At 36.8% G+C, this 16,628-nt stretch overlaps 2 protein-coding genes across 5 annotated transcripts in view; one reads left to right on the top strand and one right to left on the bottom strand.

The window, feature by feature from the left end:
- stim1b (stromal interaction molecule 1b) overlaps nt 1–7,240 on the top strand; it is a 42,850-nt gene extending 35,610 nt beyond the window's left edge. For both annotated transcript variants that reach the window (XM_016240404.1, XM_016240403.1), the window contains exons 13-14: nt 4,401–4,464; nt 6,624–7,240. In XM_016240404.1, the coding sequence (XP_016095890.1) occupies nt 4,401–4,464; nt 6,624–7,044 (485 nt within the window). In that variant the 3' untranslated portion in view covers nt 7,045–7,240. The remainder of the gene's footprint in view (nt 1–4,400; nt 4,465–6,623) is intronic.
- A 3,869-nt stretch (nt 7,241–11,109) lies between these two features.
- The window catches only part of LOC107557084 (sodium-dependent proline transporter-like), a 13,122-nt gene continuing 7,603 nt past the window's right edge, over nt 11,110–16,628 (bottom strand). For 2 of the 3 annotated variants that reach the window (XM_016240406.1, XM_016240405.1), the window contains 9 exons: nt 15,222–15,356; nt 15,023–15,126; nt 14,804–14,928; nt 14,517–14,629; nt 14,190–14,327; nt 13,866–13,965; nt 12,725–12,843; nt 12,201–12,374; nt 11,110–11,483 (listed from right to left, as the gene is read on the bottom strand). In XM_016240406.1, the coding sequence (XP_016095892.1) occupies nt 11,316–11,483; nt 12,201–12,374; nt 12,725–12,843; nt 13,866–13,965; nt 14,190–14,327; nt 14,517–14,629; nt 14,804–14,928; nt 15,023–15,126; nt 15,222–15,356 (1,176 nt within the window). In that variant the 3' untranslated portion in view covers nt 11,110–11,315. The remainder of the gene's footprint in view (nt 11,484–12,200; nt 12,375–12,724; nt 12,844–13,865; nt 13,966–14,189; nt 14,328–14,516; nt 14,630–14,803; nt 14,929–15,022; nt 15,127–15,221; nt 15,357–16,628) is intronic. The other variant, XM_016240407.1, reaches the window with a different exon arrangement.

Genomic DNA, 16,628 nt, shown 5'->3' with positions numbered 1-16,628 from the left:
CTTGATTACGTTTTCCATGTATTTAAACCCTGTGTCTTCAGCAGTTCGGTAATAATAACCCAATAACCAGCTGCTGTGATGCCTGTTCATCAAAGAACAAAAGAAAGATCACAATCACCTTTGTAGCTTTAAGGATTCATGTATATTTAATTTAGAATTTAGTGTTTGATAACGGTATTCCATTTCTGTATATTTCCTACTTGCTAAAGTTTACTGTATGTGTAGATTGTTTTAAGTTCACTTAAATTAGAAGTTATTTTTGAAAGTCTAATAAATGTTAAAATTGACAGCTCTCAATTATACTGTAATGTTGAATGGCTATATTTGAAATGAATATTTAAAAACTTAAATATTAGGTTGGATTAATCGTGATTAATATCATTTTTAAAAAAATAATTTTTTTTAAAATCTTTTGACAGCACTATTATGAAATTCAACTAAAGTTATAATTTCTATGTGTAGTTCCTGCCCTTAGATTTATTTTGTTGAAAAGTAGTGCTTTTTTCCACCATTGACTTGCCAGCAACATTCACCTTAAAGGTGTCTCATCACCATGAGAACTGCTGAAGTGGCACAGAAGAGGTTTTACACAATTCCCTCCTCAAAACATCCTCCCTCCTGCAGCCAATATTAATGAGTTTGTGTGTTTGTTTTAGGTGCGAATGGCTCTGAAGAAGGCTGAGAGGGAGCTGGAGTTGAGGAGTGGCTGGGCTCCTCCTGAAGCTCTGCAGAAATGGCTGCAGCTCACACACGAGGTGGAAGTGCAGTACTACAACATTAAGAAACAGCAAGCAGAAAGACAGCTCATAGTGGCTAAAGAAGGGGTGAGACGGTCAAATACTCACAGATTACTAGCTTTAACTGAATATTAAATCTAGTTTGCCTGTTCCACGAGCTGAACATCTAAGTAGTGCTGTTAACTATGATGTTGTGACCACTATAACAGGCAGAAAAAATCAAGAAGAAGAGAGGAACACTCTTTGGGACGTTCCACGTGGCCCACAGCTCTTCACTGGACGATGTTGATCACAAAATCCTCTCAGCCAAGTGAGTCGCTCTTACCATTTTTGGATGTAATGTGCAAGCTGAAATAAAGACCTGTTTTAACCTACACAATTAAAAGTAAAGGTTCCAGAGAGAGTGTTATTGCAGCAATGCTATTAAAGAACCATTTTTGGTTCCCAAAAAACCTTTCAATGAGAAGTCCTTAAAAGAGCCATTTGTTTCTTAATGTGAACTTTTTATTAATTTGAAGAACCTTTAATCCACTATAAAGAATGGAATGGAAAGGTTCCATGGATGTTCTTCATGGAATAATAGATAAGGACCTTTATTTTTAGAGTGTAGAGCAACGAAACCAAACCTCACCTCTCTTTCTCTCTAACTTCTGCAGACAGGCTCTGGGAGAAGTGACCGCTGCTCTGAGAGAAAAGCTTCATCGATGGCAGCAAATTGAGATTCTGACGGGGTTTAATATTGTTAATAACCCTGGCATGTCGTCTCTGGCCTCTGCCCTCAACCTGGACCCTGCTTTCCTGGGCATACGCCCCGCTGTACCCCAACACCTACTGCTATCCGATGACCTAGACGACATGGACGAGGACATACTTTCCCCAGGAACCCTACAATGTGAGTTTATTATGCACACAAATGTGGTACAATGAGTTAAACGTACTTTCATGTTGCTGAATCTGATCATATTCATCTATGTCACAATATAAAGCTTCTCAGCCGTCTATAACCACATTAAAATGATCCAGTGACCAGTTTTCTAACCCTAATACATGGCAATTAAGCTTTCCGTTGAGCTTTGCTTTTCCGTGGTGTGATATCATTGGCTAATGTCCGCAGATGCCGCCTGGCAGATGGATCGGCGAGTGAGCGACCTTTGGCCCGTGGCTTCCGAGAGCCAATCCCTGTGGAAACCAATCCCTTCTGGTTGGCACCACCCCCTTTATTCTCTCAGCCAATGCTAACACAAAGCAAATCTTTCTGTGCCATTCCCACTGCCCATTTAAGACCTTCTAGATGGAAATTGTGTATCCAGCTCTTAAAAAGACACCTTTAAACGTTTTAAAGTGCAGATGTGAAATCAGTGCTGCTCTTTATATTCATCTCAGTGTGGATAAACACCAGAGAATGTAAAATGTTGACCAAAATTTACCAGGTCTATTGCGATCATTATCGTAGATGTTATGAATTAGGAGCCACTGATTCTACGTCTACACTGATGACAACTTAACATCCCAAAATAGCAAGTTTTAAAGTACGGTCACATTTAACGTTGTTTGAAGTTTTGCGGGCTTAATACATTCATTACAACAGGAATTCTCACGATCAAGAATTTTAGCTTGCAGATTTTGCAATAGTTTCAGGCTGTTCGTGAGAATTCGCCACACTGTCCGACAGAAAGCTGCTTTGTTTGAAAATGACGTCTGTGTGAGGTGTGATTTATATATCTCTACACTATTTACCATAGACAGTGGACCTTTTTTGTCCACAAATTTCCATCAAAATGTCACTTGTGTGACCACACTTTATATTGAAGTTGTGCTGCAAAACAATGCTCTGTAGCTAGCTAACCCAAAGTTTTCTTTTTATATATATATATATCTATGTGCTTTCCACACTGAAATAGTTAACCCTGGGTTATTTTTACATTTTTTCTTATTCTGTTGCTGGGTTTCTAGGTTAGTGATTCACAATATTGTCTTTAGCACAGCAACTTGGTGTTAGCATTGAGTTACAATCAATTTGTCAAACTTCTTTTTACAATTTAGTGAGTAAAAATGTGTTAAACCAAGGTTAAAAGTGGCCTTAATCTATGGTTAAAAAAGACGTTAACCCAGTTTTAAAGGGTTAGTTCACCCAAAAATTAAAATGTTGTCATTAATTACTCACCCTCATGTCGTTTCAAACCCGTAAGACCTTCGTTCATTTTCGGAACACAAATTACGATATTTTTGATGGAATCTGAGAGCTGTCTGACCCTGAATAGACAGCAACGCAACTGAAATGTTCCCAAGTCCAGAAACGTAGCAAGGAGATCTGTAAAATAATCCATGTGACATCAACAATTCGTCTCCTCCGCATCACCCTGGTGCCATTTTGGAGAATATCCGCTGGACGTAAACAGCGTAAGCTGTTCTGTGTCAGCTGCGTCACACGGATACGCTGTTTCCGTTCTGAGTGGCAACGTCTCCAAGACACTTCAAGAATCCTACCTACAAAGCTACCTGAAAAACTAGTGCACCTAGGGCAAAAACTTTGTTTTTTTTAACTTTGAGTAAAACTCTTACGTTTTAAACGCAAAGGAAGGTCACACAAAATATTGATTTGATTTAGTTAATAGAAGGTAATTGATAAAAAAAATCTATTTATGACATTATTTTTGAAAGCATCCAAACTTTACAGCATGTTTACACAAGTGCCTAGAACTTTTCACAGCACTGTAGCTTTGCAGGAAGTTTCTTCAAGTGTCTTGGAGACGTTGCCACAGTTCTTCTGGATTTAGTCTGTCTCAGTTTTTTCTGATTCTTCATGTAATCTCAGACGGACTGGATGATGGTGAGATCAGATCTCTGTGTGGAGCACTGGCTGTTGTGAGACTCCTTGTGGATACAAAAATCTCACTGAATTATTACAATAAATAGCAAAAGGAATGTTTGGAAATGTAAACTGATATTTCCTACTGACACACTACAGCAAAAGACAGAAATAACTGACTTAAACCATTTTTTTTGTTGGCGAAAATACTAATGGCCTAAGACTTTTACACAGTGTATTTCAACATGTTTTATGCTAATTAAAACCTCAGGCACACAGTTGCTCATTTAGAATACTCTAAATTTCATTACATCACAACAATGTTCAGCAATTAATTCTTTAAAAATCCTACAATGTGATTTTCTGGATTTTTTTTTTCTCATTTTGTCTGTCATAGTTGAGGTATACCTATGATGAAAATTACAGGCCTCTCTCATCTTTTTAAGTGGGAGAACTTGCACAATTGGTGGCTGACTAAATACTTTTTTGCCCCACTGTATATGTACTGTGGTAGATTTGTTTGCAACAAAGGCAGGCGTTAAACTACCTACATGTAATAAAAATATTACATTAAGAAATGAAAAATTAAATCAAGATTAAATCATGATTGTCTATACTGACGATATTTCTGTTGTTTAGTTTAATTTCTATTGTATAGTTTTAACTAAGCAAAATCAAAATGTAACTGTAGTGTTTTGAATGACCTATAACATTATAATTCATGGGACAGAAACTTGATAAGATTATTTGATTAGACTATCTCTTCCACGTGCATACAGATCTCACAGAGACTGAATGATTTGAATGTCCGCTCACTAATACAGATAAACATCTGTTTGTGTGCCTCTCCTCAGCTCCTAGCCTAATGTCCCTGCGGCCACGACACGGAGACCCCACGTTGAACCTGAGCTCACAGAGGTTGGTAGAAGACAATGAGAGTGAGGCCGGGACCCTGCGGCCCCCCGGCCGCCCCTATGTGCGCCAGGCTCGCAGCCACTCAATCGGCCATGTGGAGTCTCTCCCTATGCCTTCCCTCTCTTCCTCTCTGTCTCATCCCTCCATCGTCTCTACCTCACTCCTGTCTTCCTCCTCCGGCTCTCGTTTTGCTGCGCTGCAGTACCATTCCTCATACTTCACCTCAGTGGAGGCGGTCTCAGGTCTGCCGCCAACAGGGTTCACTGCTTCACGCAGTGATCAGAGGACTCAAAGCATTGGGTACCTCACGCACTGTTTGCTGTGCGCACACACGGCATGTGTAGGGTGTCCATAACCTCCCAGTTATGAATTGATAAATACTGAGCTATTTTCTGTCCTAAACAACAATTTGCTAACAAAGTTCTTTTATTTCATGAAGCTTATCTATTAATTTCATGCTAATTAGTATAAGATATTTTTGTGAATGTAAATTTTGTATCTGTAATACGTTATAATTATAATATATTTACTATATTATAATTATATTATAATTTCACTTGTCATGAACTAACTTTTTAGTTAATAGTTAATCTCCATTTAACTATTTAAATGTAAACACTGTGAGAAACTGAACTAATCCAGCATGAAGTCAATATGATCTGACAGCAGCAGAATACGGTCGTCAGTCCTGTATTTGAGTCCTTAATACGGTTACGTTCACACAGTACGGTTATTTACAGGCGTTGAGCTTGAATTTTGAACTTAAATTTACATTTTGAACTTAAAGGGGTCCTATTATGCTTTTTCACTTTTTCAACTTTAGTTCGTTTTCAAAAGGAGATTTTATTTAACAGAAATCACTTTTCAAAAACTACAACGAACGACTCGTTTGGACTACAACGCATATTTCCCGGGATTTGTGATATCACAAATATCGAATGGGACGAGACCTGGTTGAGCTGCACTAGAGAAGGCAACGAGTGTTATCACTATGCCAATCACAGCACACACTGGCCCAGCTAACCAATCACAGCACATTTCGTATTTCAGAAGGCAGGCCTTCATTTGATACAGGAACTATTCGAGCCGTTCATGCCAGACTGGGGAGAGAGAGGTGTTGTAATAATGTAAAATATGTGAAAAAGAGTGTTTTTCGAACAACCTAGTATGAGAGCCTGTTTTAGTACACCCCCAAAACAAAATCAAGACTTTGTAAAAGAGCATAATAGCACCCCTTTAAGTTCCATCCAGGGTTAAGTTAATTAAAACTAAAACCAAAACCATCTTTGGTTCTTGAAAATAAAATAAATGTAAACTGAAAGACTGACAGATAGACAGATAGATAGATATACTATAATAAAGAAAAATTAAATAAAAAGTAATAAGAAATATAAAATAAAATAAAAAAAATTTTTTTAAACAATAACTAATAAAATGACAAAACACAATAAAAGTAATTAAATGTCAATTAAAATGAAAACAGAAAATACAATAACAAAAAATAAAGATATTGAATTGAGTGTCTCAATGATACTAAAATAGCACTGGTTCTGCCTCTGGGGAAATAAAAAAAATTCAGGAGGTGATATTACCTAGGCCATACAGATAGGGAAATGGGGAAACTATTTTTTTTTCTATGTATAACTATTTATAATAATTATAACATTATATTATTTTATATTTTTAAATAATTTTAATATTTTAATTTTGAAAATTGTACTTTTTTTAATAATTAACTTAGGCTTGTTTAATACTACAGCTGGATAAAGCTACAGCTTTTTTTTTTATCCAATAATTAATGCAGTAATTTAATGCTGATTACCATTGCTATAAATGGTAAGGTTGTGGGAATAATAGCAAATCATGATAGATTTGAAAAAGTCATTGAAATATGTGAGATAATTTTGAGGGTGAACTTGACTCTTTGACTTCAGTCAAAAGTGCTGTAGGTGCTTGAGTTGTTTCAGGAGCGGGTAGTCACCACCATTCCACTACAAACAGCATTCCCAATGTTTCACTTGGGAAAAACACTGTTTTATGGAAGTAAATGGGTTGTGGCTGCGCTTTCATGTTGACGAAGTTCAAAAATTGAAACTTACAGACTAAGGGAAAGCAAATGTGTAGGTTCTGATATCCTCTTCTCTCCTTATCCCGTCATCAAGGGATCTGAACCGGTCCGAATCGGATTCCTCCCTCTCGGTGTCTCAGTACGGAGACGCCCAGCGCTGCACCTCAACTCCACTCTACAATAAGCTGTCCAGATCCAACAGTGGTTCCTCCACCAACAGCCCTCTGCTGCAGAAAAAGACCTTTGGCATGGAGAAGTGTGCCAGTCTCGGAGAGATCCACTCTCAGCCGTCTAGCCTCAACTCAGTCGACTCGATGCGCTCTCTCATCTACACCTCCGAGCAGGACGGCCCATCATCGCCTACAGGAAAGGGTGGTAACCGAATCTCTCAGATCACAGGCAAGAAGATCCTGGTGGACGAGGACAGCGGCTCCACAGGAGACGACACTGAAGGCTTCAGCACGGGCCGCAAGAAGCACACCTTTACCAAACTCTTCAAGAGGCCGAAGAAATAACAGCAGTATGGGGAAATGGCAAACATAACAGGACTAAGACTAGCACAATGGTACTTTTTAACCTTGAAGAGTTTTAGTAAGAACATGTAATTTATGTGGAATTTTTGATTTATATCGTAATTGTGTTGACCAATGGGAACAGAAACAGTCATTTGTTGGGAACAGGTATGATATCACTGTACATTTATTTATTACTACATTTTTGGTGTAAGTAAATGGGTTGTGGCTGCGCTTTCATGTTGACGAAGTTCAAAAATTGAAACTTACAGACTAAGGGAAAGCAAATGTGTAGGTTCTGATATCCTCTTCTCTCCTTATCCCGTCATCAAGGGATCTGAACCGGTCCGAATCGGATTCCTCCCTCTCGGTGTCTCAGTACGGAGACGCCCAGCGCTGCACCTCAACTCCACTCTACAATAAGCTGTCCAGATCCAACAGTGGTTCCTCCACCAACAGCCCTCTGCTGCAGAAAAAGACCTTTGGCATGGAGAAGTGTGCCAGTCTCGGAGAGATCCACTCTCAGCCGTCTAGCCTCAACTCAGTCGACTCGATGCGCTCTCTCATCTACACCTCCGAGCAGGACGGCCCATCATCGCCTACAGGAAAGGGTGGTAACCGAATCTCTCAGATCACAGGCAAGAAGATCCTGGTGGACGAGGACAGCGGCTCCACAGGAGACGACACTGAAGGCTTCAGCACGGGCCGCAAGAAGCACACCTTTACCAAACTCTTCAAGAGGCCGAAGAAATAACAGCAGTATGGGGAAATGGCAAACATAACAGGACTAAGACTAGCACAATGGTACTTTTTAACCTTGAAGAGTTTTAGTAAGAACATGTAATTTATGTGGAATTTTTGATTTATATCGTAATTGTGTTGACCAATGGGAACAGAAACAGTCATTTGTTGGGATTTATTTATTTATTACTACATTTTTGGTGTGAGAGTTTCTTCTGTTTTTATTTGTAGTTAGCGTGAGCTGGAGCTTTCACTCTCAAAGCAAACGCATGCAAAGGCTTTCAGCACATACAAATGACTTCACCTACTCTGCTGTTGGTTTACATAGGATTTGCTTGGACTTCTTTCGTTTTTCACATGCAGCAGCCCATCATTGTGTCCCCCTGCTGAAAACACGCCTCCGTATGACCCAGTCCTTGTATGCAGCAACTGTGCGCATGTATTGACAGATGTTACTTGCTTTTGGATTCTTCTTCTGTTATCAAAATCTGTTTTAAAATGTTTTAAACTTGTTACTTCCTCACAGAGGAAATAGGTGCCTTTCATTTTAAGCATTGCCAAATGTTATTGCAGTAAACTGCCTTTGTGTTAGCCACAGACAGGAAATGTACTGTAGTTCTCGTCTCTGGCTTGTAACTACATGCCTTTAACTTGATTCATGCTTTCATACCCGAGAAGTAATAAAATAAGATATAAAAAGGGAGGGTATTTTTCTAATTAAAAGTTGTGTGCTGACATAAACTGGGGAGTTTCTTTTCTTGACAAAAACAGTAAACGTTTTATATATATACTTTTTTATATATATTTTGTCATTATTACTAGCTATTTTTTTTCACATTCAATTTTAATTTTGGCAGTCTTCGTAAGGAAATTTAAAGGCCAGCTTATTAATTGTATTTTTAATTTGACTATGTATTGTCCATGTGAAAATCTAAATGAAATTAATTTTTATTTTTTTATTTTGGCACATACTCAATTCATACTGTAAATTTGGGGTCAATAAGATTATTAGATTTATTTTTAAGAAATTTTATTCAGTAATAACATCAAATTGATCAAAAGAAATGTTATATATATATATATCATATGCTTTGCCATCACAGGAAAAAATCATTTTGTTTATTTGATTTAATTTTACTGACACCAAACCTTTGAACGGTAGTGTACTTTATGAACAAATCAGTAAAAAAATTTTTTTTTCTTAAATTAGCAGAAACAATATTCCATAAACCACAAGCAGAATTTTTTTTTATATGATTTTTTCTTTTTTTTTTTTTTTTTTTACCTTTGGTACCTACTTAAAACATTTCTTTAAAAAAGTACCATTTATCTAGAACCACCACAATAAATTAATTAATTAATTAATTTTATATATGGATAAATGGTACTTTTTAAAGAAATGTTATATATATATATATATATATATATATATATATATCATATGCTTTGCCATCACAGGAAAAAATAATTTTGTTTATTTGATTTAATTTTACTGACACCAAACCTTTGAACGGTAGTGTACTTTATGAACAAATCAGTAAATTTTTTTTTTTTCTTAAATTAGCAGAAACAATATTCCATAAACCACAAGCAGAATTTAGGTTTAATTTGAGACTTTCTTGACCAAAAATAATAAGTTTGATAGTTCTCAGGGCTAAGTGTAGGTTAACTTCCTCGGCATTGCATTTTTTGAAAAACCTCTTTGTGTCATGGAGCTGTTGAAAATCTGTCCAGGAAGTAGCTATTCCATCACTGTTCACAGAAATCCACTGTGAAACATACACCAATGCAGTAGACAGACCCAACACTGCACATATTCAGTCCCTGAGTGTGTATAAATATATACCAAATTCTTGAATTGTTCATGCAGGCTAAGTTGAACTCCATAAATGCCAGAGCTTTTTTTTTTGCCAGTGCACTCTGTACACATTTCTCTGCTGTATTTAACATCTGCTGAAGGTTTGTTTGCATCAACTGTGGTGGAGCAGAACATTAAATGGCTAGGCACGCTCAGAGAAACCATCTAAATCAAGATAGCTCAATGAGTTAGTCCAAAACAAAGCCCCAACAAGGGCAGGTTTAACATTGTTACCATAGTGCTCTGAATAAACACCTGTTTCAGCGCCTCTGTCATAGGGAAGTTTGCTTTATTCAAAGTGTGCACGGCCTTGGTAGGCCATTGAAATAAGCTGAATCTGCCAATGGTAAACAAACAGCTTCAGCTGAGAACAACTTATGAAACCATTTTGATTTTATTTCCTGAATTCGTGGCACTTCTAAAAGGTTATGATAGCATATTTAAACATTCTAAAGAGGCTTTACAATGCCTCTTGTACTACATTTTATTTTATTCATGTGAACTGTTACTATATCAAATAAGTTCTGTTTTGTTAAACAATGTCTACTAAAGGCATTGACCTGATTTGATTTGACCTGGCTCTTGTAAATGAAAAACATATGTTACTAGGTCTGTTACCTTATAAAATAAGCCTATACACTCTTTGATGAAAAGACTAGATGAACAGCACGAAATGGAGTCCTTAGGACATCAAGTATTCAGCCAAAGAATCCAAATGTCTTTTGGGTTTCTCGGTCTCTGGCTTAGGCCCAGTACTATGTCAAATGAGCATAAATAAAAAAAAATTAATTGTATTAAATGTCCTATAAGACAGTCTATTAATTTCAGTCCAGCTGGACTGGTGAGGAAGTGTGTACGATTCTCCAAACCAAAGTCCTCACCAGTACTTGTCTTTTTGAGATTCAGTAACGCCTCCTAACATTTGGGGCAGTGTTACGCCTCGCTTATGGCCTCCCAGTTCATGGAGGTGAAGTCTGCTTCAGTCAGGTTAACCGTGAAGGGTCCCTCAACTCTCTGGGGTTCCACGTGCTGATCCTGAGAGGTTGTGTTTATGTTGTTAACACGCCAGGAGTTGAGGGGACGGATGGATTTCTGGAAGCGCTGAACACAAGAAACGTATGTCAGAATGAACATGTCACACACATACCTGCTGATACAATTCTAAATAAGAAAAAATAACTCGGGCACAATATATATTTATTTTAAAATAATCTAAAAATGACATTATATATTATTATACATGTAGGTATATTTATATTATATTATAAGGTAATAGTAGTATATGTGTCAAGATTCTTTTTAATGTTTTTGAAAGAAGTTGCTTATGCTCACAAAGGCTGCATTTAGTTGATTACAAATACAGTAAAGACACTAATACTGTTAAATATTATTATTATAATTTAAAATAACTGTGTTCTGTTTTTAATATGTTTTAACATGTAATTTATTGATGTGATGGCAATTTTGGGTTTCTCGGTCTCTGGCTTAGGCCCAGTACTATGTCAAATGAGCATAAATAAAAAAAAATTAATTGTATTAAATGTCCTATAAGACAGTCTATTAATTTCAGTCCAGCTGGACTGGTGAGGAAGTGTGTACGATTCTCCAAACCAAAGTCCTCACCAGTACTTGTCTTTTTGAGATTCAGTAACGCCTCCTAACATTTGGGGCAGTGTTACGCCTCGCTTATGGCCTCCCAGTTCATGGAGGTGAAGTCTGCTTCAGTCAGGTTAACCGTGAAGGGTCCCTCAACTCTCTGGGGTTCCACGTGCTGATCCTGAGAGGTTGTGTTTATGTTGTTAACACGCCAGGAGTTGAGGGGACGGATGGATTTCTGGAAGCGCTGAACACAAGAAACGTATGTCAGAATGAACATGTCACACACATACCTGCTGATACAATTCTAAATAAGAAAAAATAACTCGGGCACAATATATATTTATTTTAAAATAATCTAAAAATGACATTATATATTATTATACATGTAGGTATATTTATATTATATTATAAGGTAATAGTAGTATATGTGTCAAGATTATTTTTAATGTTTTTGAAAGAAGTTGCTTATGCTCACAAAGGCTGCATTTAGTTGATTACAAATACAGTAAAGACACTAATACTGTTAAATATTATTATTATAATTTAAAATAACTGTGTTCTGTTTTTAATATGTTTTAACATGTAATTTATTGATGTGATGGCAAAGCTGAATTTTAATTTCATTACTCCAGTCTTCAGTGTCACATGATCCTTCAGAAATCATTCTAATATACTGATTTGCTACTCAAGAAACATTTCTTATGATTATCAATGTTGGAATCAGTTGTGCTGCTTAACATTTTTATGGAAACATACATTTTTTTCAGGATTTTTAAAAACTATATATTAAGGTCAATAGAACAACATTTATTTGAAAAATAAATCTTTTGTAACATTATAAATGTCTTTACTGTCACTTTTGATTAATCTTATGCATTCTTTCTGAATAAAAGTATTAATTTCTTTGAATCTTACTGACCTCGAATGTATAAATAAATATGGTGGTTTTGAAGGGACTTACATCTTTAAGAGTGCCAGACTCTTTACTGACGGCCACTATGGCCCAGATGAGAATCTGCAGACAGCAGAAGGCGCCCATACATACGCCCAACGCTTTGCCCCAGGTTGGGTACACATAGGTGCCATAGTGCAGAGAAGTTCGGTACATCTCTATGAAGATGTAGGTCAGAATGAACTGCACAGAGAAAACAATCTGAATATAAAGACTGAGGTCTCAGTCTGTGAATGGGACTATCACTGTTAATGAGATTCAGTGTCTCAGCAACTGAATTATTCATTACGCTGGATGCAGGACAGTCATGGTGTTTGATTCCACTCTGCAGCAGAACCAAGTTACTGACTGTACTGCAGTATGATTCTGCTCAAACATTAAACATTCTGCTCAAACCTTATAGATGAATATTTCCATTTAACATTTACAATTATATAACTGTTCATCTTAAACAGAAACCTCATAACATGCATCATTACATATTAAAACATGAGGGTGATTTCAATAAACCAAACCAAAAATAGGACACCCACCGTTAGCAGGAAGGGAGTGAAAACCACCCAGCAGGCTTTGAAGTACAATAGCAGTTTTGTGCACCAGGGAGGACAGTGACAGATCATGTCCACAATGTCCTGACAGAACTGGTTCACCCCTGCAATTACATCAGCATATGCAAATATAATATAGATCACAGAGTGCAGTCACATCACCTATAAAGAACTGCAGCTAAGACAGTGTGACATGTGACAGAGAAGTTGTTATTATTTAGCAGATGCTAATCATGAGACATTAATAAATGGAAACAGAGTGACTGACATGTTCAGGTAGGAACAAGGAGTAGTTCATACAAAAATGTACATTTTCTAAAAATGTACTCACCCTCAGGCCATCCTAGATATAGATGAGTTTTGTTTTTTTCATAGGAACAGATTCATAGTATTTAGCATTCCAATTAATCATTTGCGTCAATGGGTGCCGTCGGAATGAGAGTTCAAATGATAAAAAAAACATCACAATAATCCACACAATTCCAATCTATCAATGAATCAACTTCTTGTGAAGAGAAAAGCTTTTTGTTTATAAGAAACAAATCCATCATTAAGGCGTTTTAAATATAAACAGTCACTTCTGGACAAAATTTGAGTCCATAATCCATAATAGCACTTCCTCCACAGTGAACAATTCACTTACATATTTGTTTAGAACTGTTTTGAACAGTTTTCACTTGTAAACAGTAAAAATGCATATTTCTCTCCTGATTCAGATTAGATGATTTTTATGTATTTATCAGCTGTTTGGACTCATTCTGACGGCACCCATTCACAGCAGAGGATCCATTGGTGAGCAAGTGATGTAATGCTACATTTCTCCAAATCTGTTCCAATAAACAAACATTTACATCTTGGGTCAAAGAAGGTGAGTACATTTTCAGCAAATTTTAAATTTTAGGGTGAACTATTCATTTAATGTTCATGTTGTGAAAATTTTATTTAGTAGAAATCTGTGTAGACTTTATGATAAAATACAAATCCATCTAAAATAAATAAATCCTTATTTTTTCATGTAATATCTTATGAAGTGCCTCCGATAAAACTGAATATGTGTGTTGTGTTCTTCATCAGAAGCCCTACCAATATCAGCCCATCACCCAGGAGGAAATAAAAGTGAATGTACCATAAAAGAATGAGATGCCAATACACATGAAGAGAGTAATGATGATGAGACCAAAGCTTGTGCTGAATGAGTCTATGAGTGTGAACCAGTATATCCCACCCTGTGATGGAAAAACACAAAATAAAATGAAAGTCTATGACAACAAAAACAGTGATATCATTAAAAGAATCACTAATGGACAATATGAAGATGGACAAGATAATGAATTATGATTTTAAACATTACAGCTACATTACTAAACTCTGGACATCTGTACACATATATTTACTATTTATAAAACCATCAACCACTAAATCCTATTATCGGTCAGTTTGTTGCTCTTACATCAGTGATGAGCAGCAGGCCCATGAGATAGAAGGAGAAACAGAGCAGCGCCAGGAACAGCGTCTTGTGCTTCAGATTGGATCTGAGCTGAGGAAACTCATCCAGCACAGCTGTACAGATCCCCTCCATGTTACCAAACTGCAGGTGAGAGAAAGAGAGAGAACTTCACAATAGCAAGAATTAAACAAAGGACTAACTTGTCAAGAGTGTACAAATACAGTATGTCAGTTTCCCTGACATCTATATCAACAAAAATAAAAAGATCAGAGGTTTCCACATGAAAAACTATTAAACTCGAGAAAACCTGAATGTACTGGAGGGTCTTACCAGTGTATCCACTCCCAGCATAAAGAGCATGAGAAAAAACAGAATGGACCAAAACACTGATCCAGGGAGAAGAGCCAGGGCTTCTGGGTAGGCAACAAACGCCAGACCAGGACCTAACAAGTAAAATACAATCACCAACACTCTTAAAAATGACAAATTATGCACTGGCTTTGGAACATTAAATGTGAAAATTTAAGTGACTATAAATCATAGTGCTAGAGTGTGCTAAGCTATCTGGGGGATGTCAGAAGAGAGAGAAGTAACATGACAGGCTAAACAGGATGTACCTGAGTCTGCCACCTGACCCACAGGCACACCCTTCCTCCAAGCCATATGACCCAGGATAGAGAAAATGGCAAATCCTGCAAAAAAACTGGTACAGCAGTTCCCAATGGTGATGACTAGAGTATCCCTGTGAGATGAGAAATTATTTTGAGACTTTGAAATAATGTTTCAGGGGTAAAAAACAAACAAAAACAGTGTTTTCCCACAGTAAAAAGCCTCACCTGATGACATTATTGTCAAATTTATTGTATGACGCCATTGACAGTAGACCACCAACCCCAATACCCAAAGAATAAAATATCTGCGATGCAGCAATGTGCCAAACCTGCAATGACAATACAATACAATACAATACAGAACTGAAGGGAATGGAAGCTTGCAGCATTTATTTAAAAAATGGTGTTGTTTAGGAAATTGTACCTGTGCATCAGCCAAATGGGCCCAGTTTGGAGTGAGGTAGAAGGCAACACCGTTTAAAGAGCCCTCAAGGGTGGCCCCTCTGATGATGAGGACCACCAGCACAAAATAGGGGAAGGTGGCAGTCACATACACCACCTAACATCAGAGGAAAGATGGGAAATTAATTTTTGTGTGTAGAAGATATTCTCATCTGCTCTGAAATGGCTTCATATGAAGTCCCCACCAGGGTTATTGAAGTTAAACAAAACTACAACATTTCCGTTACTTGAGGTAAAATATATGAAAATAAAATAAAATATAAATTTAAAAAATAAATAAATAAATAATTCTACATGTTTTATTTTAGCTAGTTTCCAAAGCAACATTTTTCATTTAGCTTAACTTGATGGGTCACACTTTAGTTTGGAGACCAATTCTCACTATCAACTAACAATTAACCACGAGTTTAATAGTAAGGTAGTTGTTAAAGGGATAGTTCACCTTCAGTTGCTGGTCCCCATTGACTTCCATAGTGTTTCCTATGCAAGTCAATGGGGACCAACAACTGAAGGTGAACTATCCCTTTAAAGGGATAGTTCACCCAAAAATGAAAATTTGATGTTTATCTGCTTACCCCCAGGGCATCCAAGATGTAGGTGACTTTGTTTCTTCAGTAAAACACATATGATCCGTTGCAGTCTATCAGTCATATAATGCATGACAATGGTAACAAAATCTATGAGAGTAAAAAAAACATGCTGGCACAAACCGATCGTTTCGTGTCTTAGGACATCAATGTGTCGTCACGAGCCGCAGGGTTTAATTTGGATTTGTCTGCATGTTTTTTTTACTCTCATAGATTTTGTTACCATTGCCATGCATTATACGACTGATAGACTGCAACGGTTAAAGTTAAAAATCATCATATGTGTTCTACTGAAGAAACAAAGTCACCTACATTTTGGATGCCCTGGGGGTAAGCAGATAAACATCAAATTTTTTTTTTTGGATGAACTATCCCTTAAGTTTAGGTATGGGGCAGGGTTAAGGGATCTAAAATATGCCATGCAGAATAAGTTAATATGTGCTTTATAAATACTAATAAAGAGCTAATATGCTAGTAATATGCATGCTAATAAGCAACTAGTTAACAGTGAAAATTGGTCCCTACTTGTTTTACCACTTGATGTACTAAAATAACTCAAACTAAAACTGAAATAAACGTTCATAAACACTATATAGACATGTTAAAAAATCTAATAAACAATAAAATTACTTAAAGGGGTCATATGATGCGATTAAAATTTTTCCTTTCTCTTTGGAGTGTTACAAGCTCTTGGTGCATAAAGAAGATCTGTAAAGTTGCAAAGACTAAAGTCTCAAATCCAAAGAGATATTCTTTATAAAAGTTCAGAGTCAGCCACGCCT

This window comes from Sinocyclocheilus grahami, unplaced genomic scaffold (assembly GCF_001515645.1).
Source record: "Sinocyclocheilus grahami isolate Dianchi unplaced genomic scaffold, SAMN03320097.WGS_v1.1 scaffold588.1, whole genome shotgun sequence".
NCBI lineage: Eukaryota > Metazoa > Chordata > Actinopteri > Cypriniformes > Cyprinidae > Sinocyclocheilus > Sinocyclocheilus grahami.
The sequence above is the reverse complement of the archived record's forward strand: the minus strand, read 5'-3'. Positions and strand labels throughout refer to the sequence as shown.